General features: G+C 36.1%; 1 protein-coding gene across 7 annotated transcripts in view; it reads right to left on the reverse strand.

Moving 5' to 3' along the window:
- Positions 1 to 26,106, reverse strand: part of ATRX (ATRX chromatin remodeler) — a 315,263-nt gene that overhangs the window by 210,456 nt on the left and 78,701 nt on the right. For 3 of the 7 annotated variants that reach the window (XM_047714735.1, XM_047714736.1, XM_047714733.1), the window contains exons 3-8: positions 14,143 to 14,198; positions 13,004 to 13,056; positions 11,448 to 11,572; positions 8,691 to 8,804; positions 2,520 to 2,629; positions 194 to 261 (exon numbers count right to left, since the gene is read on the reverse strand). In XM_047714735.1, the coding sequence (XP_047570691.1) occupies positions 194 to 261; positions 2,520 to 2,629; positions 8,691 to 8,804; positions 11,448 to 11,572; positions 13,004 to 13,056; positions 14,143 to 14,198 (526 nt within the window). The remainder of the gene's footprint in view (positions 1 to 193; positions 262 to 2,519; positions 2,630 to 8,690; positions 8,805 to 11,447; positions 11,573 to 13,003; positions 13,057 to 14,142; positions 14,199 to 26,106) is intronic. The other 4 variants (XM_047714739.1, XM_047714738.1, XM_047714734.1 and 1 more) reach the window with 3 other exon arrangements.

The following is a 26,106-nucleotide window of genomic DNA, read 5'->3' on the forward strand; positions in this document are numbered from 1 at the left end:
AATTTGGGTCATCTGCTTATTCTTTATTGGAAACTTAAACATAAACCTAAGGTTTTGTAGAAAAGAATAACCGTCCATTAAAGACATCAATGATGATACAACAAAAAAATGGATCTAGTAACATACTATGTAAGAATTTCCCCCCAAAAAGTAAACAATACTGAATTTATGTTCATCTTGATTTATTACCTACCTACATTGCTCATCCATTCCATCAGAGTCACGGCTAATATCATCACTCATGTAATATTTAAAGCAATTCTATTAAAAGAAAAAGGGAAGGGGAAATTTTATATTCAAAATGCATAATATTCATAAAGGACAAAAACTTTATTTTCAAGTCATTAAAAAAAGTAGAGGGAAAGTGTGTGTATTTGTGTTTGTTTTAGAAAACCAAAGCAAAATCACTCACTACCCAATACTAGTACTTTCCAGACACAGAAATACCTCAGTAAATTAATTCCTTGAAATAGATTTCCATATCATCAAGTACCACTCTACTTTATATAATATTTGTAAAAGATTTTGGCAAATCACAATTCTAATTTCATACGATGAACTACTAAACCTCTACATGAAGATGTATCAGATGCTGCTACTTCAGGTATTTAGTAACCTTCATATATAAACACCTGCTTTGTGTACGGCTAAGCAACATTATCCTACATTAAGTTTCATTCTCTTTAAATCTCAAAACATTATACACAATTGGAAGTATTACACCCAATTTGAGAGAAAAGGCTAATACGTAAGTAAATCTCCTCAAGTCATACAATTAGGTAAAAGGCAAAGCTGGTACTCAAATTCAAGTCTGACTGACTTTAAATTAATTTTCACTAAGCCTGGAGAAAGGGAAGGTTCCCTGCCCAGTGATGAAAAGTACCAATTAATAAAATGGGCTAGGCTCAACAGACTAGGCCTTGAAAAAAAAATTATATATTTTAGAAAAGAGAAAGGAAATGCACATTAAAAATCCAGCCATATGAGGGCGCCTGGGTGGCTCAGTGGGTTAAGCCGCTGCCTTCGGCTCAGGTCGTGGTCTCAGGGTCCTGGGATCGAGTCCCGCATCGGGTTCTCTGCTCAGCAGGGAGCCTGCTTCCCTTCCTCTCTCTCTGCCTGCCTCTCTGTCTACTTGTGATCTCTGTCTGTCAAATAAATAAATAAAAATCTTTAAAAAAAAATCCAGCCATATGAAATTCAACTACCCCATTTTAAAACTAGAAGCTACAACATGTCCCCCTAAATAGGCTCATGGTTGAACTGAATTCAAGCAATGGAGAAACACAAATTGCTAAAAGAAAAAGTAAATTCAGTCTACTTAAGTAGGTCTATATCAAAAACTCATACAATGAGGGGGCACCTGGGTGGCTCAGTGGGTTAAAGCCTCTGCCTTCAGCTCAGGTCGTGATCCCAGGGTCCTGGGATCGAGCCCCGTATCGGGCTCTCTGCTCAGTGGGGAGCCTGCTTCCTCCTCTCTCTCTGCCTGCCTCTCCACCTACTTGTGATCTCTCTCTCTCTGTCAAATAAATAAAAATCTAAAAAAAAAAAAAAAAACTCATACAATGAAATACTTAGAGGGGTGCCTGGGTGGTTCAGTCAGTAAAGCGTATGCCTTCAGCTCAGGTTGTGATCTTGGGGTCCTGGGACAAGCCCCACATTTGGCTCTCTGCTCAGCAGGGAGTCTGCCTCTCTCTCTCTCTCTCTCTGATCCTCTGCCCCACTTGTGCTCTCTCACTCTCAAATAAATAAATAAAATCTTGAAAAAAAAAAAAAAGACCTAGAACTGGATCCCTGAGGAAAATCTGGTCTGCTCCTGCATTTCAAGGAAGCATTTTGTTGGAAAACAAACTAACCCAGAATTAATCTTAGCAGTAATGAATTAGGGAAATCATAACTTTGATATTATAGATATTTAAAATTAACTCCAAGGTATCACTAATAAAAGAGTACACACAGACTGTTAAAACCATCTATAACACATATGAAGTGTTTTTAATTCTATCATCACCAACTTATGTCAAAACCCTGTCCCACATGGAGAGTTGAGATTTGGGTAACCAGAATACACGAGAGGGAAGGTTATAAAACATACATCTGCGCACACGTATACTCTTTAGATTTGCCAACACACCATGCTCTGCTTCACTTACCAGCCTTTGAATACCATGTTGCCTCTGCTTAGAATATGCTGAGCCAATCCCACTCCATCAGGCTAATCCTATTTATAGCTCAGATATCAGCTTATAGCATCTCCATTATAAAGCCCCCCCAACCCAACTCCAGAGTACACAGGATTCCTGTATGTTCCCACATTACACAGTAATTCCCCGATCATGGCACTTACTGGGCTTTTTGTAATGTCTGTTCTCCCCATTACAACATAAGCCCTCCAAAGACAGAGACCAGGCCCATCCTCTTCATCACTATGCACCAAAAGTCTGACACTGTAAACCAAATATCTAACACACAGTAAACATACAAATATTTGTGGAATGAATTATAAATAGATCATTACATACCTTACAAATAAGTACTTGCAGTGAAGGATGTCTGTAAATGGAATCTTTTTGAAAATGATTGACCTGTTGTCCACAAGCTGTGCAGCTCACAATCCCATGAAGCCCATCTTCTAGGAGAAAGGAGTGACCATTATTCAGACATACACACACACACACACACACACACACACACACACACATAAAAAAAGATATTTACTTTAGTCAGCATTTTGCAATTTTCATATTGGAAATTAAATACTTCATAATCCTTAGAAAAGTGACATTTTGGACACAAAAGGATAATAATTTTACGGACTTACTAAAAACATGACAACCTTGGAAAACTCCAGAACTATAAATCCTAATCTGTTTGCTTTTACAGATGCAAATCCTATTTCTCAACATGATAAAACATGAAGAGACTCCATAAGAGAAGTTCTAAAAATAGGGGTCAAGAACCTCTTTTTCATTTTGCTATTGCTTTGCAAATAAATTAATTATCAGTTCTTAAAGAATGGGGAAGCAAGTGACATATGTGGAACAGTCTTGCATCCTTATACTTAAAAATTAGGTATCCTCAAAATGAAAATGTCTACACAGACTCTTCCAATATAGTACATGAAAACCTGGTAATTTTAAATTACCAATTTCTTACCTTAGATTTATTTCAATACTATCTATAATTCCCATTAACCTGTCTATCTCGCTATCTACTATGTATCAGCACTGTCTACTATTTCCAATTAAGGACAAATAAAACTTGTAGGTATATCTACATATGTTGACAGCAAAACCTGAGGATGACTTGGAGGAGGGGGAAGGCAGAGCCCCATTCCACAGTGTCTGCAGGAAAACAGACTAAAGATAACCCAATGCAACAAAGAGGAAACCTCTCCTGCCTCACTTTCATTCCTAGTTCTGCTTAGGGCAGTGCTTCACAATCTGAGCTGAGCATCAGAATCATCTGAAGAAACTTTTTAAAAGCAGAGACAGTCATTCTCACCCCTAAACCACTGAATAAGAATCTCCTAGACTTTTTTCTTCTAGTTTTAACAGATGATTCTGATGTGCAACCAAGATCGTGACAGAAGATGGCAGATTATGATTCCAAACAGGCCAATGAAAATGCCTGCATTCACAAGTAAAAAGAAGATAATTAAAATAATAACCTATATCCCTAAATAAAAAACAAAACAATACATACATTTCCCACCTCTCAATTTTCTATTTTGTTTTTTTCTTCCTCTTTAGGTCCAAATCACCATGGACCGGAACATCACAAATATTCTTATTTGGAGAAGTTAAGAAAGTTTAACCAAGTTTTAAGGGTACCATCATACTTTTCCAGACAATATAGAGAATTTGAAGACTCATATGTAAGTTGCTAATATTTAAATCATACTGTCCTATGTTAGTGTTTGACCTTGAGTGCTCATACACTCTGTATTTGTTTTAACGAAAACAAATACAGTGTGTTTCATTTCAAATAATGACTGAATAAGATATACTAATAAAAGAGAATATGAATGTTCATCCAATGTTAACATAATAAATATTAAGCATCTTCTATATGTTTTTGTACATATGTCACTCAAAAATTAAAACTAAGTGATCCTTTGGAGAATTCTCCCACATGTGCACAAAGAACCATATATATGATATTCACTGCAGCACTAAACAGGTAATTAGAAAACTTCAAAAACAAAAAATTGGAAATAATTTCCATCTGGGAAATGGACAGTGGTTTATTCACATAACAAAATTCTATAGAGCAGTGGAAAATAAAAAACCAGATGTATATTCACTGAGATGGACACACTTCAAAAGCAATGCTGAATGTGAAATGTTGCAAAAGGATATACACAAGATACTACTTTATATATTTTAAGTGAAAAATAAATGCTTTATGAATAAACATGAACAGGAAAAATATAAAAAAATATATGAAGATAATATACACACATGCATACAAACTTCAAAATAATCATCATGGCGGGGAGGGGGCGGAAATGGAGGAGTAAGACTGAACCAGTATTTCATTTAAGTGAGATGTAAAGCCAACACTGAATAATGGTGCAATGTTACATCATGTACTTGTTTCTATATATAAATGCTTCACATTTTTACTTTTAGCTATGAAATACCTTAAGGATTATAATATAATGTGTAAATGGAAAAGAGGCATTTTCATTTCTGAGCTCAATGCATTTTAATAGATTTAAAGAGAACAAAACTCTATAAAACATTAATGATAAAAACTGAAGATGATACAAAGAAATGGAGACATTCCATGCTAATGGATTAGAAGAACAAATATTGTTAAAATGTCTAAAATTACTCAAAAACAATCTACATATTTAATGTAATCCCTATCAAAACACCATGGTATAGCACCTTTCACAGAACTAGAAAAAACAATCCTAAAATTTGCATGGAACCACAAAAGACCCCAAACAGCCAAAGCAACCTTGAAAATGAAAAACAAAGCTAAAGGTATCACAATTTCAGACTTAAATTATTTACAAAGCTGAAGTAATCAAAACAGTATAGTACTGGCACAAAACCAGACATACAGATCAATAGAACAGAACACAAAACCCAGAAATAAGCCCATAATTATATGGTCAATCTCTGACAAAGCAAGAAAAGACTATCCAGTGGGAAAAAGAGAGTCTCTTCAACAAACGGTGTTGGGAAAACTTGATAGCTACATGTAAAAGAATGAAACTGAACTACTTTCTTTCACCATATACAAAAATAAACTCAAAATGGGTTAAACACCTATATGTGAGATCTGAAACTATAAAAATCTTAGAAGAGGGAAACCTGGTTGGCTCCATCAGCAGAGCGTGCAACTGACAATCTCAAGGTTTTAAGTTTGAGTCCCATATTGGGTGTAGAGATTACTTAAAAATTTAAAAAAAAAAATCCTAACTGGGTTTTATATGCAACCAATGAATGTACTATATGTTGGCTAATTGATTTTAAATTTTTAAAAATCCTAGAAGAAAGCAAAGGCAGTGATGTCCCTGATATCCACCATCATAACACTTTTCTAGATATGTCTCCTGAGGCAAAGGAAATAAAAGAAAAATAAACTCTTGGGACTACATCAAAATAAAAGGCTTCTGCACAGTGAAGGAAACAATCAACAAAACTAAAAGGCAACCTTTTAGAATGGGAGAAGATATCTGCAAATGATATCTAAGAAAGGGTTAGTATCCAAAACATAAAAAGAACTTGTAAATCCCAACACCCAAAAAATGAATAATCCAATTAAAAAATGGGCAGAGAACATGAACAGATATTTCTCCAAAGAAGACATCCAGGCAGCCAACAGACACATGAAAAGATGCTCAACATCACTCATTATCAGGGAAATGCAAATCATAAATACAATGAGATATCAACCCACACCTGTCAGAATGGCTAAAATCAAAAACACAAGAAAAACAAGTGTTGACAAAGACGTGGAAAAAAAGGAACCCTCTTCATTATTGGTGGGAATGTCAACTGGTGCACCCATTCTGGAAAACAATATGAAGGTTCCTCAAAAAGTTAAAAATGGAACTATCCTACAATCCAGTAATTCAATTACTGGGTATTTACCCCCAAAATACAAAAACACTAATTCAAAGGGACACATGCACATATTTAGAGAAGCAGTATTTACAACAGCCGAATTATGTAAGCAGCCAAAGTATCCATTGACAGATGAATGGATAAAGAAGATATGGTATATATACACAATGGAATATTATTCAGCCATTAAAAAAAAGAATGAAATATTGCCATTTGTAATGACATGGCTAGAACTAGAGAGTGTAGTGCTAAGGAAAATAAATCTGAGAAAAACAAATACCATATGATTTCACTAATATGTGGAATTTAAGGGAGAAAAGGGAGCACAAGAAAAAAAAGAGAGAAAGATAAGCCAAGAAAGAGACTCTTAGCTATAGCAAACAAAACTAATGGTTACCAGAGGGAAGGTGGGTATGGGGATGGATAAAATAGGCAATGGGGATTAAGAAGTACTGTCACGATAAGTACTGTGCGACGTATGGAATTGTTGAATCACTACGCTGTACACCTAAAACTAATATAACACAGTATGCTAAATATACTGGAATTTAAAATAAAAGAAAATTATTGTGCCAGGTAGAAAAATTAGGTGTAAAATATACTTTCTAACAAACTGCGGAAAAGGTTGTCAGTAGGCTATGGTGTTTTTTAAAAAGTGGCTCCTAAAATGATGGATAAAACTATACCTTTAATTTTGTTTCAAATCAATATAAGATTATACAGAGTTTACCTTCTTGACAGTTTCCTAAGCTAGGCTTTAATTATAGAACTTTCTTAGGAAGCTTGAATATTAACTAGCAACTCAGTACTTCAGATCACTGGTTTATTCATACACGTGTACATAAGCAAACAGTTAAATTCCCTGTATAATTTCTGACAGTTTAAAGATATAGCAAATCATTAAGACAAAAATTAACATGAGAGATTTAGGTATATAGTATATATTGGTCTATAAACATACATTTCATTAAGCATAATATAAACATTCTTACACAGAACACTCAATAAAATGTTCCAAATGTATCAGCTTAGACCAAACACCAGCAGCATAGTGAAATGGCACTAAGAATGCACTCCCCATTGGTGGGGAGTGTGTGCTGTGGTGAGTGCTGTGAAGTGTGTAAACCTGGCTATTCAAAGACCTGTTACCCCTGGGGCTAAAAATACATTATATGTTTATTAAAAAATTAAAAAAAAAAAAGAATGCATTCCCCAACAACTGTGCTTTTTTCATTCTCCTTTTGGGCCCTTATACACATTCTAGACACTGAACAAGAGTGCCTCCCCAAAGACCCCACTTAGATACTAATTTTGATACAGTGCAGTGCACTTAGTTATCTATTCTCCAGACTCTTGCTACTGATCCCTACAGTCACCTTCAACTTGCTGATTCTCTTTCTTTTAACAAAACTATTCAGCTTTGGCGAGCTCTGCTGCTGCAATGGCCGTTTCCCTACTATGAACTACATTCTCCATAAATCTTCCCTATGTTTGAAAGGAGCAGAACGCCCCCTTGTGGACAACAGACTAATCATTTCTTTGATTTTCTCCAACAACCTAATGAGTTTTTTAATCCAAAAATATATATAATACAGATATATTTTACTAATTCCATCAAGATAAGCATATAGCACTGAAATAAAAATCTGCACAAAATTTCACCAATATAAGTACTATGCTATAATTTCACAAGTAACATGATAAATATTAAAGACATGCTTCCATTACACTTCTACTTAGAAATTTAGTGTCATGTTCTATTTTTTAGAGATTTGTTCCTTTTACAGTCATGGATTATGGCTCTGTAAATCTGCCCAAAAAATATACAGGCACTATTTAAAAATCACACACAAATGGGAAACATACCCCACTGTCATAAATTTCTAAATGAATCCTCCTTATGCTAACTTTCTACAGATGATTAGTCAACATGGTGTGTGTATAAGTGGGGGTAGACAGACAAAAGAAGAGACAGCTCAGACAGCTGGAAGGAAGGTTACTAGCTCTAGCTCCCTTCTCCTTCCTACTCATTTCTACATTATTATCCTTACATCAGTTGATCTCCAACTTTAATATACAAAAGAACAAAATGGGGCTCATTCTTGACATCATCCCCCAAAATTCTAATTTGTTAGTGGAGTTAAGGGACTTGCATTTTTAATAAGCACCCCAAATAATACTAACACACAGGTAACTCTGTGATACAATGTATTACATATATATATATATATATATATATATATATATATATATATATATATATATATTTACCTGAAGGCCACAGGCAAGATTTTGTCCAAATCTGAAACTCTTTCCCGGTGAAAGGGAACACATGGTATTTTGGCGTATAGGCATTACAGAACTAATATTCAAGAAGGAAATGCTAAGCTTCTTGAGATAACTTTATAGCCAATGAAGGCAAAGGTATTTTGATAAATGTTTAACCTTTTCTGCTTCAGAGCTCAGAGAGAAACAGAAGTTATTTTTAAGTAGTGCTTTTAATAAACAACGGGCAGAAAAGTGGAGGTATTTTTAATAAGCACATCAGATTTTCCAATATGGTCATAAACAGCAATTTAAACTCATGTTTTCATTTCCACTTGTATTTACCTCCGCGTTTTTTGAGATTTTCAGTTTTCATTTTACTTCTGCTTCTAAATTCAGGCCCTTTAAAATCATCTTTGTCTTCATTCAGCACTGGCTCTGGTTGTACAATCACTGTACCTAGAATGATTTCATTTAAAAAACCATTACACATATTAAATGTGCAAATGAAGTACAAGACTTCAGTTCAGATAAAGCCAACATTGCTGGTACATAATTTTGTTCTTTCAAGCTTTCAATACTTGTGTAAGGACCTCTTCAAAACTAAATAAGACAGGGAAATAGTAAAAGGGCCAGGTGTCAGCAATAAGATTACTTGTTGGAATATAATTAATAAAAAATAGGGTGGGGATCTTATGAACTGATTATAACAGAAATGTGTGAATAAAGTAGAAAGCCTCAGCCCAGTTCTGAATTTTTAGTGCCTATCACAAAAACTGTTTTGAGTATGAACACCCATGCTAAGCTCCAAAAAAGTTTATAAAATAGAAGGACCAGAAGGAAAATTTTAAAAAGACATCCTATTCTTCTCATAATCCAAATCACAAACTCAGAAAAAGATTTGTAAGGGTTTTTTTTATATTGTTTTGGGGGAGGACAGTGGGAGGCAATGTGAGAAGTTAATTCTGCTATTATTGCTATACCTATTCTGAGGCATTTCCCAACTAGTATGTCAAATTTTTAGTACCCTGAAAAGTCCTTAAAGAGTCTTAAAACAGAAGATTGCCTTAAGGTATTTAAGCTCAACTGTTCTAACAATAAACTGTAGAATGAGATCAACTATTGGTCTCTAAGGAATATTTTATAAAGAAGGTACTTCTTAGTATAAAACATGTGATCTGAGAAGATAGGTTGTTAATTTAAGTTTTCTTAATAATCTCTCAAGAGCAAATAAAGCAGGAGCATAGTAAAAAGGGTCCAGGTCTCACATTTACCTACATTGCTGGGCTTGGTAATTGGGCATTATTGGCAACATTTAAGTAATTAAAACCCGGGACTTGTCAGGGGCAGTATCCCTGAAACATGGGCCTATGTTATTCAGCACACAGATTTTGGCAAGGTACAACATCTAGTAATATGTATTTCTGAGTCTCTGGAAAAAAGAAAGGGAAAGCAGGCACAGAGGAATGAGTTTTTACAAACTGGTGAATTTAAATAATCTACACACCAAAAAAACCTTCATTTACAACAACCATTTCACATACATACTCTCAGAGAAGCCATAGCATTTGAAAAAGCTCAAGATTTATAATTAATGAAAAAACAGAATTATTTCTAAAGATTCTTCTCTAAATGGAAGCAAAGTAGTAGAGTGGAGAAAGCACTCACTAGCTTTGGATTCAAGCGGACCCAGTTTCTCAATTTAAAGCTTGAAAAAGTTCCTTGAGCTCTGAATCTGTTCCTTTATTTCTACAAGTAGAAACAGTAACTATCTTACAATACTGGTTTGAGGATTAAATGAGTTAGTTCTATAAGTCTGGTACCTATACACACTCAATATAGCATTATAATAATCATCATCACCCAAATTCTACCTTATGAAATGGGTCTATTTTTGGTTTGGTGGGAGAGAATTATGATTAATTCAGGTTAGAAACATACCATACTTTCTGCCACAGTACCATTGAAAGAATGAATTTAACTCTTATTTCTTAGCTCACCCAGTAACCATCATAAGGATTCCCAGTGACAACCACTGAGAATGTAACAATCCAAAGTGAGTCACTGCCTATGGGACTCACACTCCCTCAAGTCGTTGTTTCTGCCCTCGGCCACCAACCATGCATAAAATTGTCACAGGTGATTTGCAAAGACAAGTAAATGGTAGGCCCATCAATTTTCTTTGTTTCTACTTTCTCTCATTCATTCCTTTTCCTCATTTCATATTTCATCTACTATAACTCCTAATTTGTCCTAGTCAAGTAATATCTTATGCTCCTTCCCACCATTTTCTTAACTTTCATAATCAAAAAATGTGTCGCAAAAATATAAATGTAGACAGAGAACAAAATTTAGTAAACACTGCTATCAATGATCTGGGAGGATAAATTTGAAAAATCTAACATACTTCCACATATTATTAATAAAGAAAAAACCTAAATCTTTGACTCTGAAACACCATGAAATTACCAAGACCTTTATCATTACTCTTATCATATATCATACTCCTCTCAGACTTGGGGTATGAAACATCCAAGATTTTTATTTGGCTTTTTTCCCCCAATCTAATTGAGGTTTTAAAGTTAGAACTGCAATAGTTGAAAGGCATGTGACAAGGTATTTTAAAGAGATAATTACAAGAAATACACCTAAATCTATCTTTTATAATTAACTTCAGCTTTCGGTCTTAGAGACTTTAAGAATGCGGTAAGATGAAACCAGATTTTTAAATGTTTTCTTGAAGTTTTAAGAATATTTGTGTGTTAACCTATAAAGAAAGCATATTTAAATTTGCTGAGCCAAAACTAAATATAAACATTTAAACTAACTTCCACATTCAAATACAATTTAGAAACCAAAATCTCTTTTCTAAAACCCAATGGAAAGAGAAAATAAGTTTTGTTCTTTTTCAAACCTGACTGCATATATTCTAATTTTTTAACCTCAGTAACACACATTTTCATTACCATTCTAATAATTTCCAGACAACCACTATTAAAATGCTAGCTCTGCTCCTTTACACAAGCTAACAATAATCAAGCCCCAATTTTATAATGACACTTAAAAATACACTTTAACATATGAAAAATCAATACACATTACCTTTTGGCAAGCTTTGCATAGTAATATCATTTTCTGAATTTTCATTAGAAGCATCTTCATTTACAGTTTCATCCAAAGGTTTTTCATCATCAGATTCAATATACTTTGTTACAATTGAAGGTTTCCTATGAAAGAATTAAGTCCATAGAATTATGGACATTTCTGACAGTTAGATTAATAACCAAAGAATGTGTTTAGATTGAATGGTGATTCTTAACCAGAGAAACACATCAGACTCACCTACAGAAGCACACATCTCTGTACCATATTACCAAAAATTATGATTCAGTAGGTCTGGGGTAGGACCAGGGTATGTTCACTCTAAAAAAGCTACTGGGGGGAATCATAAAGGGATCTCTTCTTTAAGAATCATTATTTTAGGGCGCCTGGGTGGCTCAGTGGGTTAAAGCCTCTGCCTTCGACTCAGGTCATGATCCCCGGGTCCTGGGATCGAGGTCCACATCAGGCTGTCTGCTCAGCGGGGAGCCTGCTTCCCCTCCTCTCTCTCTGCCTGCCTCTCTGCCTACTTGTGATCTCTGTCAAATAAATAAATAAAATCTTTTTTTTTTTTTTAAATAATCATTACTTTAGAGAATAAGTTAAAATAAAGCTGTGGTTATTAGGAGACATGCCCACTAGTAAGAAACAATGAATGCCTAGGGCACCTGGATGGCTCAGTCAATAGAGCACCTGACTCTTGATCTCCAGGTTTTGAGTTCAAGCTCCACACTGGGTGTGGAGCCTTCTTAAACACACACACACACACACACCCAAAAACCAACAACAAATGCCCAATAAACTGCAAACTTCTAATAAAATCAATACTCTGCAGTATATTATGCTTTATAGTATGATCAGAAGTATTTTCAGTCCTTATGTACAATTCATTTTGACAATTTCACACAGAAAAGTATTTTTACCACTCTTTGATCTCCTTATAACTTCCTCATAAGTGCAATGGCTACCCCTCCCCATCATCCTGGACAATTTACATAATCCTAAAAACCCGTATTGCTTCATGAGGCATTCATTTCATTTTTCCTCTGTCCTTCTTTTGAGCACATATATGATCTAAAAGAAATGATCAACATATTGCAAGGACCACTATGGCATGATAAATCCTCCTTGGAAAATTCCATTAAAAATCAAAGTCAGGGGGGCACCTGGGTGGCTCAGTGGGTTAAAGCCTCTGCCTTCGGCTCAGGTCATGATCCCAGGGTCCTGGGATCGAGCCCCACATCGGGCTCTCTGCTCAGCAGGGAGCCTACTTCCTCCTCTCTCTCTGCCTGACTCTCTGCCTACTTGTGATCTTTGTCTGTCAAATAAATAAATAAAATCTTTAAAAAAAAATCAAAGTCAGAATGAATTAGTAAGTGTTAAAGTTAATTAATGGATACAAAATAATTCATTATATTACACTGTCTAGATTTTAATGGGTACATTTGTATAAAATACTTTAGTCAGAACAAGGGCACCTGAAGTTTCGAAAAGATTATTCTTCTTAGAAAAAGAAAATAAAACAATCTGAAAACGTTTTCCCTTCAATATCAACCAACCTTTTTGATCGTGATGATCCTGATGATTTGGATTTTTCTGAAGAGCTAGCTCCCTAAATGTGAGAAATAAATAAAAAAGTGAATACAACTCTCAAAGAACAACCCTACAATTAACTATTTCCTTATACCAAAATCTGTGATGTAGTTAACATAATGGGATATTACTTTTAAGTCTAAAATTTTTTTTTAAAAGGAACTTCAAAAACTAATTATCATTTATTCTCAGGCTTCCTTGAGTTGAGATTAACTTCCTGGTTGTTCTTATTAAATTGTTTCTATTGAACTTTGTGTGTAGGTGAGGATATACTACTACACCATGATCTTGACCCAAGTCAACATCTGATTACAGAAGTAATCAGATCCCAATGGATCTAAAAAAAAATGTGTCATTTTCTCTATCCTAACATATGGCACAAAGTACCTTCTACAATTTGCTTTAAGATACTAAATTTATCCTCATTTTGCCAATATAATCAATATTTTTTTTGGATTAAAATTTTTATACTAGGTAGTATAGGCCTGGGTATCATGAGTGAAGGATATCAGAATGGGTTCCTGTAATAATGCTTAAGATACTCTAAATATCCAGTTTTGAGAGATGTCAGAACCATGGAATCATGCCCATAACAACCACCTTGAGCACCACTGCAATATAATAATGTTCAAATACTTATCTTGTTAGTAAGTCTTCAGTTGTCTGACTTTAGGTATATTGCTAAAGTGAACCACACAATAATAAAAACAATGAACACCTTCTAAAAATAAACAACTACCCAAAATGAAGTATCATAATACTTCAGCATACAGTAAACTTCAACACATGCATGTACTAAACAGAAGCGATCTGGGGTGCGTGGGTGGCGCAGTCGGTTGAGTGTCCAACTCTTGGTTTCAGCTCAGGTCATGATCTCAGGGTCATGAGACCGAGCCCTGTGTTGGGCTCCATGCTCAGCGTGGAATCTGCTTGAGTCTCTCTCTCTCTCCCTCTCCCTCTGCCCCGCCCTGTTATGTGCTCGCTCACTTGCTCTCTCTAAAATAAATAAATAAATCTTTTTTAAAAAACAGAATCAATCTGATAACATATACTCTAGTTGGTTATTAGCAATTAGTATCTTTTAAATGCTTTTAATTAGTCTTACCTCTTCCTTGCTGTTTTCCATCATATCTGAGTTATTTCCAGAACCACTGACTTTTTCTTAAAAGAGAAGAAATAAAAACTTTATTTATCTCTTCAAAGCATTATCAAACAGAATACCAATACTACAACTCCATGAAGCCATTTTTCAATCTATGAAGTACAACAGTACTGGTACTATATTACTCACATTAAAATATTTCCAGAATTTTCTCACCAGAACCACTCCCTTGACACACTAACTCCTTCTTTAAAAGCACTAAGTTTCTAGGGATGCCTGGGAGGCTCAGTCAGTTAAGGATCTGCCTTCAGCTCAGGTCATGATCCCAGGCTCCTAGGATGAGTTCTGCATCAGGCTCCTTGCTCAGCCGAGGACCCTGCTTCTCCCTCTGCCTGCCACTTCCCTTGCTTGTGCTTTCTCTGACAAATAAACAAATAAAATCCTTAAAAATAAATAAATAAAAATAAATTAAAACACTAAGTTTCCAGGGAGCCTGGGTGGCTCAGTCATTAAGCGACTACCTTTGGCTCCGGTCATGATCTCGCAGTCCTAGGATCGAGCCCCACATCGGACTCCTGGACTCCTTAGAGGGGAGCCAGCTTTTCCCTCTCCCTCTGCCCACTACTCCCCCTACTTATGCTTGCTCTCTCTCCCTCTGTCAAATAAATAAAATCTTTTTAAAAAGAAGATTTTTTTTTAAAAAGCACTAAGTTTCTAAAAATAGTAGTTTGGTGTCAAAACATTTCCTCTTGTAATCTCAGTATTTTCTCTTAAAATTTAACCTCCATCTTTTACTAACAATATAATCATACTATTATTAAATTTTATATCCCTTCACCTAAGACAATGGAAAAATAACAGAAAACTAAACCTAAAGGAAGCAGAGGGAAAGAAATAATAAAGATTATAGCTAAATTTAATGAAACAGAATAGAAAAATCACCAAAACCGAAGTTAGTTCTTTGAAAAGATTAATGAAATTAAGCAACCGTAAGCTATACCAAGAAAACAGAGCTGAACTCAAATTACTAGAATCAGAAATTAAAAAGGGGACATTACAAGCTACCTTAAAGAAATAAACAGATTACAAAGGAATATCATGAATAATTGTATGCCAAAATATTAGAAAACAAAATATGGACAGATTCCTAAACACACATAAACAAAACTGACTAAAGAATACACAATGTGAACTGACCTGTAACTGAAGAGACTGAATTAGTAATCAAAAACTACTCAGAAAAAAATCAAAGGTTCAGATGCCTTCACCACTGAAATATACCAAACATTCAAAAAAAATTCTTCAAAAACTCTTCCAATATAAAAAGGAGGGATACTTCCCAATTAATGTTTATGAGACCAGTATCATACCAAAACCAGTAAAGTTACCACAAAAAGAGAAATCTACAGAATACTATCACAAATATAGAAAGAAATGTCCTCAACAAAATACTAGCAAACTTCAACAGAATAAAAGACAAGTCCTTCTCCCACAGAGGGGGAGAAAATCTGCAAAAGACAAATCTCATAAGGGGCTATTATCTAAAGGATACAAAGAACTCAATAATAATAAACAACATGATTAGAAATGGGCAAAAGATCTGAAGATACCTTACCAAAGATACACAAGTGACAAGCATATGAAAAGATGCTCCACATCACATGTCATGATGGAATTGGAAATTAAAACAAGCAGATAGTACTATACAATCAATGGATAAATGCAGAACACTGACAACAACAAATGCTGGTGAGCAACACAAGTCTCATTCAATTGCTGTTAGGAAGGGAAAATGGTACAACCACTCTGGAAGACATTTGGGCAGTTTCTTACAAAATGAACCATTCTCTTACCATGTGATCCAGCAATCACACTCTTGATAATTACCCAAATAAGATGAAAACTAAATCCACTCAAAACCTGCACACAGAGCTTATGAACACTTTTATTTTACATAAACACCCTTTTTATTTATGTAAAGATCTTTATAAGTAGCTTTATTCATAACCACCAAAACATGGAAACAACCAACATATCCTTCACAAGGTGAATAGGATAAGTTAACCCTGGTACATCCAGACAATGGAGTAGTATTCATCACTTTAAAAAAAAAAGAGAGATGGAGGAAACCTAAATGTTTATTACCAAGTGAAAGAACCCAATCTGAAAAGGCTACCTATTATGACATACTGGAAAAGGCAAAGCCATGGAAACTGTAAAAACATCAGTGATTGCCAGGAGTTTAAGGGGAAAGGAAGAATGGACAGATGGAACAGAGAATTTTAAGTGTAGTGAAACCAACCTGTATGATACTACAGTGGTAGATCCATGTCATTACACATGTATCAAAATCCTCGGAATGTATAACACCAAGAGTGAAAGCTAATGCAAACTATGGGTTCTAGGTGATAATGGCTTGTCGGTTTAAGTTCATTAACTGTAAGAAATGTACAGCTGTGGTGTTGCCTGTTGACAGTGGGGTAAGCTATGCATGTGTGGGGAGGAAGATATAGGAAATCCTTGTACTTTTCATTCAATTTTTCTGTGAACATAAAACTGCTCTGGGGTGCCTGGGTGGTTCAGTTGGCTAACCACTGCCTTCGGCTCAGGTCATGATCCCAGAATTCTGGGATGGAGTCCCACATCCGGCTCCTTGCTCAGCAGGGAGACTGCTTCTCTGCCCCTCTCCTGGTTTGTGCATTCTCTCTCTCTTATTCTCTCTCTTAAATAAATAAATAAAATCTTGGAAAATTTTTAAAAAGTAAAACAGCTCTAAAAACTAAAAGCTATTTTAATAGACCCTAAAAAAAGGGAACATCCTCAACTATCTACAAAATACCCACCAGTTAACATCATACTAAAAGTGAAAGACTGAATCCTTTCTCCCCAGGATTGGAAACAAGAAAGGAAATCCACTCTTGCCACTTCTATTCAATATTGAAGATTCTAGCCAGAACAAGCAGTCAAGAGAAAGATTGAAAAGATTGATTGAAAACAAAGAAGTAAAACTATCTCTCTTTGGAGATGACATTATCTTATATATAGAAAATCTATGGAATCCACCAAAAAAACTATTAGAACTAGTAAAAGAGTACAGAGAGATTAAAAAATACAAGAATAATATAAAAAAATCAACTGTATTTCTACTCACTTATAACGAATGACCTGAAAATAAAACAATCCAACAGTAAGATGGTAATAGTCCCCAAACTGATCTATCAATACAATGCAATCCCTGTCAGAATCCTAGCTGACTTTTTTCTAGAAATTGACAAGCTCATTCAAAAATCTGTATAGAATTAAAAACAGGAATAGCCGGGGCGCCTGGGTGGCTCAGTGGGTTAAGCCGCTGCCTTCGGCTCAGGTCATGATCCCAGGTCCTGGGTTCGAGCCCCACATCGGGCTTTCTGCTCAGCAGGGAGCCTGCTTCCTCCTCTCTCTCTGCCTGCCTCTCTGCTTACTTGTGATTTCTCTCTGTCAAATAAATAAATAAAATCTTTAAAAAAAAAAAAACAGGAATAGCCAAATTTGCCTTCAAAATAAAAAACAAAATAGGAAGATTCACACTTCACAATTTCAAAACTTACTATAAAACAACTGTAATTAATACAGTGTAGTACTGGCAAAAGGATAGACATATAGATGAGTTAAAAAAAAAAAAAACTGAAGGTCCAGAAATAAAACCGTGGTTGACTGGTTTTCTTCCCTCCCCCTCCACCCCCCGACTGATTTTCAAGAAGGATGCCAAGACCACTTAGTGGGAAATAGTCTTTTTTAACAAATGATGTTAACATAACTATGTATCCACATGCAAAAAGTGAACTTGGGAGCCCTGCCTCACACCACATACAAAAGTTAACTCCAAATGCATCGAAGATCTAAAGAGTTAAAACTGTAAAACTCTGGGGCGCCTGGGTGGCTCAGTGGTTAAAGCCTCTGCCTTCGGCTCAGGTCATGATCTCAGGGTCCTGGGATTGAGTCCTGCATCGAGCTCTCTGCTCAGCAGAGAGCCTGCCTCCTCCTCCTCCTGTTTCTCTCTGCCTGCCTCTCTGCCTACTTGTGATCTGTCTGTCAAATAAAAAAAAAAAATCTTAAAAAAAAAAAACTGTAAAACTCTTAGAAGAAAATATAGGGGTAAATTGCTGTGACCTCAAGTTTAGTACTATGAATTCTTAGATACCAAAAACATGAGCAATAAAAAGAAAATTAGATTAACTGTACTTTATCAAAATCAAAAGCTTTTCTGCTTCAAAGGACACCATCAAGAAGATGAAAGTCAACCAACAAAACAGGAGAAAATTATTCGCAAATCATATATCTGACCCAAGTTCTCCTTGAAAGATGAATAACAAAATATGCTATGTACATACAATGGAATGCTATTCAGCTTTAAAAAGGTCATTCTGATACAGGCCACAACACTGATGAACCTTGAAGGCCATTATGCTAAGTAAAATAAGCCAGACACAAGAGGACAAAAACTGTATTAGCCCTCCCACTTATATGAGGATCCTAAAATAGTCAAGGTTATAGAGACAGAAAGTAGAATGGTGGCTGTCAGAAGCTAGGGAAGAGAGGATTGGAAAGTTAGTGCTTAATGGGTACAGAGTTTCCTTTAAAGAAGAAAAGTTCTGGAGATAGATGGTGGTGATGTTTGCACAACCACATGAATGTACATAATGCCAGAGAACTGTATACTTAAAATTGGTTAAAATGCTAAATTTTATCATAATAAAAAGTCTGGAATATATAAAGAATGCTAAAAGTCAGTAACACAAACAAATACCCAATTAAAAACTGGGCAAATGGTCTGAAGAGACAATTCTCCAAGGAAAATATATACAAATTACCAACAAGCACATGAAAAGATATTGATATTGAGCATATCATCAGCCATAAGATAAATGAAAACGAAATCCAAAATGAGAGGCTACTTCACATGCACTAGGAAGGCTAAAAATCAAAAAGTCAAAATAATTGTTGTCATGGATGCAAAGAAATCAGAATCCTCATGCACTGCGGATGGGAACATAAAAAGGTGCAGCCACTTTGGAAAACATTTTGGCATTTCCTCAAAGGATTTAATGTAGTTACCATACAACTTAGCAATCCTAGTCATAAGTGTGTACCCAAGAAAAATGAAAATACACTGCCATATACAAACTTGTTTACAAATGTTTATAGCAGCATTATTCACAACAGCCAAAAGCTATAAACAAGACAAATATCCATGAACAGATAAAACAAATGTCATATAAAAGAATGTTACTTGGCCATAAAAAGGAATTAAGTATTAAAACATGCTACAACACAGATAAACCTTGAACAGATTATACTAAGTCAAAGAAGCCAGTCACAAAAGATCACATATTATACAATGCCATGCATAAGAAAAGTCCAGAGGGAAATCCATAAAACCAAGAAAGATTAGTGAGGTTGCTTGATACATTAGTGAGGGGATGGGGATGTTTCTTTCAATGTGATAAAAAGGTTATACAATTATGGTGATGGTTACACGTATCTGTGAAATATAAAAACTACTAAATTATGTACTTTAAATGGGTAAATTTTATGCTATACAAAGTATATCTCAATAACAGTGTTAAAAGTGTTATTAGTCATTAGGGAAATGCCAATTAAAACCCCAAGATATCATTAATTATCTACCGCAATACATCAAATTAAAAAGCAAACAATGATAACACCAAATGCTGGTATAGATGCAGAGAAACTGAGTCACTCATACGTTGTTTTGGGAATATAAAATGGTGTGTCCCCTCTGGAACTCAGTTTACAGTTTAGTAGGAGTATCTTAAAATAAACAAGCAACCATCATATGACCCCACCAACTGCACTCCTAGGCATTTATCCCAGAGAAATGAAAATGTAGCTCACACAAATGTTTACCAGCAGTTCTATTTGTAATATCTCAAATATGGAATCAGCCCAGATGTCCCTTAACAGGTGAATGGTTAAACAAACTGTAGTATATCCATACCATGGAACACTACTACACTGCAATAAGAAGGAAATAACTACTGGTACATGCTAAAACTCAGATGAATCTTTAGGGAATTACGCTAAGTGAAAAAAACAAATCCCAAATACATACAAATCTATAATTACATTTGTTTAACATGTTTCAAATGACAGACCTTTAGAAATGGAGGACAGATTAGTGATTGCCAGGTGTTAGGCCTGGGTAGCAGTCGGTTAGGGAGGTGAGCATGATTATGAAAGGGCAAGATGACTAATCTGTGACAGTGGATATATGACAATAGAGGTGGAGCTATGAAGCAACCCAAGTAATAAAACTGTATAAAACTCAATAAACCATACAAGTAAAGGAAAACTTAGGAAATCTGAACCAGATCTGTAGATATCAATAACTTGGTTACAATAACATATTATAGCTTGAGAAAGTGTTACCATTATGGGGAAAATAGACTAAGTGTATATAAGATCTCTATATTAGTTGTTACAACTGTATGTGAATCTATAATTATCTGAATATAAACATCACTGTAAAAAACCATCAGAAGACTAGGAATAGAGGGAAACATCCTCAACTTGATAGAGTATTTACAAAAATCATTTATACAGGAACCATCATACTTAACAGTGAAAGACTGTTTTACCACCAAAATCAGAAACATTAAGAGAACATCTGCCATCACCATTCAAGATAATAATGGAAAATATAAAAACTCCTATCCAGCATAATGAGGCAAGAAACAGAATTAAAATGAGCACAGATGAAACAACTAAAACTGTCCCTATTTTCAGACAAGATTATGTGGAAAATTCCAAGGAATCAACAAGGCAAAAAAATAAACAAAAATCCTCCCTACAGCAAGTTCACAGGATTCAAGGACAACATAAAATGAGAATAAAATTCCAACATACCTGCAATGAACAAATAAAATACAAAATACATGTAACAACAGATTTTAAAATAGCACCCCAAATACCTGAAACACTTATGTAAAAACCTAACAAAATATATGCAAAATTAGTATATGAATAACTATAAAATGCTGGGCTCACTGAGAATTTCCACTGACTTTTTTTTCCTGAGCATGGATTACACATTCTTACTCTTTGCATGCATTTGATTGATAACTATACAGTTTTACTGGGGAAAGGCTTTGAAGAGCAAGAATCCACACACTTTCTTTTTTAATGTTTTCTAGTCTCAAATGGATAAAGTCTATTAGTCTGTCATCAAATTCACTAACACTTATACTGCTACCTTTAATCTCCTGTCAAGTACAATGATGTGTTATTCAAAATTGTATTTTTTAGTTCTAGAATTTCAAAATGGGGTTTTACAGTTTTTATGTCTATGCGAAGATTTCCTATCTCTCTTTTCATCATAAATGTATTTGCCTTTTTGTGCTTGAGCTTAGTTGTAATTGCTGCTTTCATATTCTTGTTTGTTAATCTCAAAGCTGGAGTCATCTGCAGATTGGTATCTACTGATTGTCTTTCCTTTTCAAGCATGGGTCACATTTCTTCTTATTTCATCTACCTAGTATTTTTGGATTGGTACAGGTCATTTGTTTAAAGATAAAATGAAGACACTGCAGCCCACTATGTTCCTCCAAAGAGCTGATATTTCTGTTATGAGGATGCAGGCAGTTAACTTAGTTGAAATCAAACCCCAAACTGTTTACCCTTACTGGAACCAACTAAAAGTTTTCTACTGTTCTTTTAGCCCATAACTGAGCTACCTGGAATCTGGGCTGCACTTGAACAATTCAATCACAGGTATGGTTGGAGTTTTTGAAGCTTTTGGAGTTCTCAATTTGTAGCTCTCTTTTGAATGGAATCCACCCCCTTCATTTTACAAAAGCTGCTAGGGTTCCCCTAAATTTCTTCATACTTCATCCAATATGAATGCAGATTTCTATCCAATCTTAACTGCCCCCGACTGAGCTAACTGGCACTTTCCATAAGGAAAAAAGGCTTAACAAGTGGGAATCCACTAATAGTATCTCCTTCCTCCATGTGTTCACTCCCCTCCCATTTGTGTCTGCTTTTTGTCACTTTCCAGTTCCTTCAAATAATTATTTTCAGTATTTTGGCCAGACTTTATATCTGTGGGAGATAATCTGCTTGTGCAAATGAAGCTAGTCTACCACCACCAGAGGCATAATTCCCCATCTACCCAAACACAGAACTCTGACAATATAATGTCATTCTAAAGACAAAGAGAATTTAAAACAAATACTTAATGCTAGTTAGGTTTCTCTGTTGTGATGGTATGGTTAGCAAATTTGAAACCAGGAAGATAACATGAGGACTGAGCAAATGAGTACAAGAAATGAGGATAGCAGAGCCAGATTTCTCTATTACAGAAAGAAGTTAAAATACAAAAAGAGGAAGACTACAATGAAATCTGAGGTAAGAAATTAAAATTAAAAGTATCAATATCAACTTTAGGAGACGACAATAGAGTAGAAGGGTCCTAAGCAACCATCCACCCATGGAAACACCTAAATAACACCTACATCAGTGTAAATAACACAGAAAACAAGCCAAAGACTTTTAAAACAGATTCTCCACAGCAATCATAGAGAAGAGGTCACATCAAAAATGGTAGAGAGGGGGCACCTGGGTGGCTCAGTGGGTTAAGCCTCTGCCTTCGGCTCAGGTCATGATCTCAGGGTTCTGGGATCGAGCCCTGCATTGGGCTCTCTGCTCAGTGGAGAGCCTGCTTCCTCCTCTCTCTCTCTCTCTGCCTGCCTCTCTGCCTACTTGTGATCTCTATCTGTCAAATAAATAAATAAAGTCTTAAAAAAAATTTTTTTAAATGGTAGAGAGGGCACAGACATGGTTAAGAACAAAAGTGACCCAGAGACTGTCTGCAAGAGTAAAGGAAACCACAAGCACAGAGAAGAGAGAAGAGCAGACCCCATACCAGGTTCCCCAGGCATGGGGGGCCTTCACTGGAAAGGAGCCCCATAACATTTGGCTTTGAAAATGAGAGAAACTCAACACTGAAAATTCTCATAATCAGTGGGGCTCAATACTTTGAACTTTAAAAATCGGCAGGCTGGGCTCTGGGAAAACCACAGAGCAAGAGGAAATGGAGTCCCTGCCCTTAAAGAGCCAGCATGAAAAACAACCCCAGTGAGATACCGCATAGAAGCAAGTTTACAGGAAGGAAATTGGTGTATTTACTTATCTGAGAACCTGCACAGGAGGGGAAGGGATCTTCAGGAGACTACTCCAAGAACAAAAGAGTGGGCAGGTGCTACTTAACCTCCCCAATCCCTAGTCCTGATACCAGGGACCAGAGAACACTCCACCTCACTCGCAAACAGTACACCATGCCCTCAGTTAGAGTTCTCTAAAGCATCTCCAGGTCCCCTCTAGAGCAGATTAGTGCATACGTTGCTGATACTATGGGCCCTGCCCATACCCCCTCTCCTTCCAATATGGCCCAATGAACCCAACAGCAAAAGTCCACCTAAAGAGGAACCAAAACACTGGCATTGTGCAAGCAGACCTAAAAGTGGCTAGAACCAATACAAAATGACTCATGCCCTGGGGGAAGAGACAAATAAGCACACAGACCAGTTCAAATGCAGCCCTGCAGAAGACTGAGGGCAGACAAATGGTATGATAGCAGGCCCCACTCACTTATGCAAGTCTCAGGGGACAATACACGGAGAGTACTCTGCAGTCCAGTTAAGAGTGCGCCCTGCAAATGTCTTATATAAGCCAACTCAAGCACAAGCTGTCCCCAGACTGGCCTATTAACAATGCAGGGACTAAACTTTGCCCCTAATAGACAAAGGGAGCCACTGGATCCAACTGCACTGAAGAAATCTGTGGCTCAGGCACAAGAGTATGGTGCACACAACACATACAGGAGACACCTCCGAAATCTTCCTCAAAGGACCATTACTTACAAGTGTAAAACACATAGATGACTTTTCTAACACATATAAATGACAAAGAGTGACACAACATGAGAAAAAAAATATGCACCAAATGGGGGGAGGGGAATGACAGGAAGAAAAGCAAGCAAAACAGAGATAAGCAACATGCCGGAGAGAAATTTAATGTAATGGTCCTAGAGATACTCACTAGAACTGACAAGAGCGGAGGATCTCACTGAGAACCTCAAAAAGAAATATAAAATACAAAAAAAAAAAAAAAAAAAAAAAGCATTTGGGGCACCTGGATGGCTCAGTGGGTTAAGCCTCTGCCTTCGGCTCAGGTCATGATCTCAGGGTCCTGGGATCAAGCCCCACATCCAGCTCTCTGCTCAGCAGGGAGCCTGCTTCCCCGCCTGCTGCTCTGCCTACTTGTGATCTCTCTCTCTCTCTCTCTAACAAATAAATAAAATCTTTAAAAAAATAACCAAGCAGAGATGAAGAACACAATAAATGAAATTAAAACTACACTAGAGGGAATAAATAGTAGACTAGAGGAAGCACAAAAACACATCAGTGACCTTGAAGACAGAGTACTGGAAGGTAATCAAGCTACACAAGAGAAACAACAGAATAAAAAATGAGAAAAGATTAAAGGAACGCAGCAACACCATCAAGCATAGGAACGTATACGGATCCCAGAAAGAGAAGAAAGACAAAATGGGGCAGAATGTTTATTTGCAGAAATAATACCTGAAAAATTACCACATCTAAAGAAGGAAACAGAAATCCAGATCCACAGAGAGGTAGAGAGAGACCCCCCCCCCAAAATCAACCCAAGGAGGTCCATACCAAGACACACAGTAATTAAAATGGCAAAAAATAGTGATAAAAAGAGGATATTAAAATTACAGAATATTTTATCCTAAAGGAGCAGAACACACATTCTTCTCAAGTGCACATGGACATTCTCCAGAATAGATCACATATTGGATCACAAATCAGCCCTAAACAAGTACAAAAAGATGGAGATCAGACCATTCATATTTTCAGATCGTAATACTAGGAATCTTTAAGTCAAACACAAGAAAAAAATTGGAAAGACCACAAATACACAGGGGTTAAAGAGCATCCTACTAAAGAATAAAAGGGTTAACCAGGAAACCAAAGAAGAAATAAAAAAATACATGGAAACAAATGAAAATGAAAATACAACAGTCCAAAACCTTTCGGATGCAGCAAAGGCAGTCCTAAGAGGGAAGTACACTGAAATATAGGCCTACATTAAGAAGCAAGAAAAGGCTCAAATAACAACTTGAACTCAAACCTAAAGGAACCAGAAAAAGGAAGGGCAAGTGAAAACCAGCAGAAGAAGGGAAATAATAAAGATTAGAGCAGAAAAAAAGGATATATAAACAACAAAAACAAAACAAAACAAAAAAAAAACAGAACAGACCAATGAAAATGAGAGCTCATTCACTGAAAGAATTAATAAAACTGATGAACCACTAGCCAGAATTAAAAAAAGAAAGGACCCAAATAAATGAAACCACCAATGAAAGAGGAGAAATTACAACCAATGCCACAGAAATACAAACAATTATAAGAGAATATTATGAAAAATTACTTGCCAACTGGGCAAACTAGAAGATAAATTCCTAGAAACACACAAATTACCAAAACCAAAACAGCAATAGAAAACTTAAACTGAGTAATCAATAATCAGTAATCAAAAATCACCTGGTGGCTCAGTCATTAAGTGGCTGCCTTCGGCTCAGGTCATAATCTCACAGTGCTGGGATCAAGCCCTGGTGCCCACATCAGGCTCCCTGCTCGGCGGGAAGCCTGCCTCTCCCTCTCCCACTCCCCCTGCTTGTGTTCCCTCTCTTGCTGTCTCTCTGTCAACTCTCTCCCTGACTCTCTGTCAAATAAATAAAATGTTAAAAAAAATATCTCCCGGGCGCCTGGGTGGCTCAGTGGGTTAAAGCCTCTGCCTTCGGCTCAGGTCATGATCTCAGAGCCCTTGGATCGAGCCCCACATCGGGCTCTCTGCTCAGCGGGGAGCCTGCTTCCCCCCCCC

This window comes from Lutra lutra, chromosome X, assembly GCF_902655055.1.
Source record: "Lutra lutra chromosome X, mLutLut1.2, whole genome shotgun sequence".
NCBI lineage: Eukaryota > Metazoa > Chordata > Mammalia > Carnivora > Mustelidae > Lutra > Lutra lutra.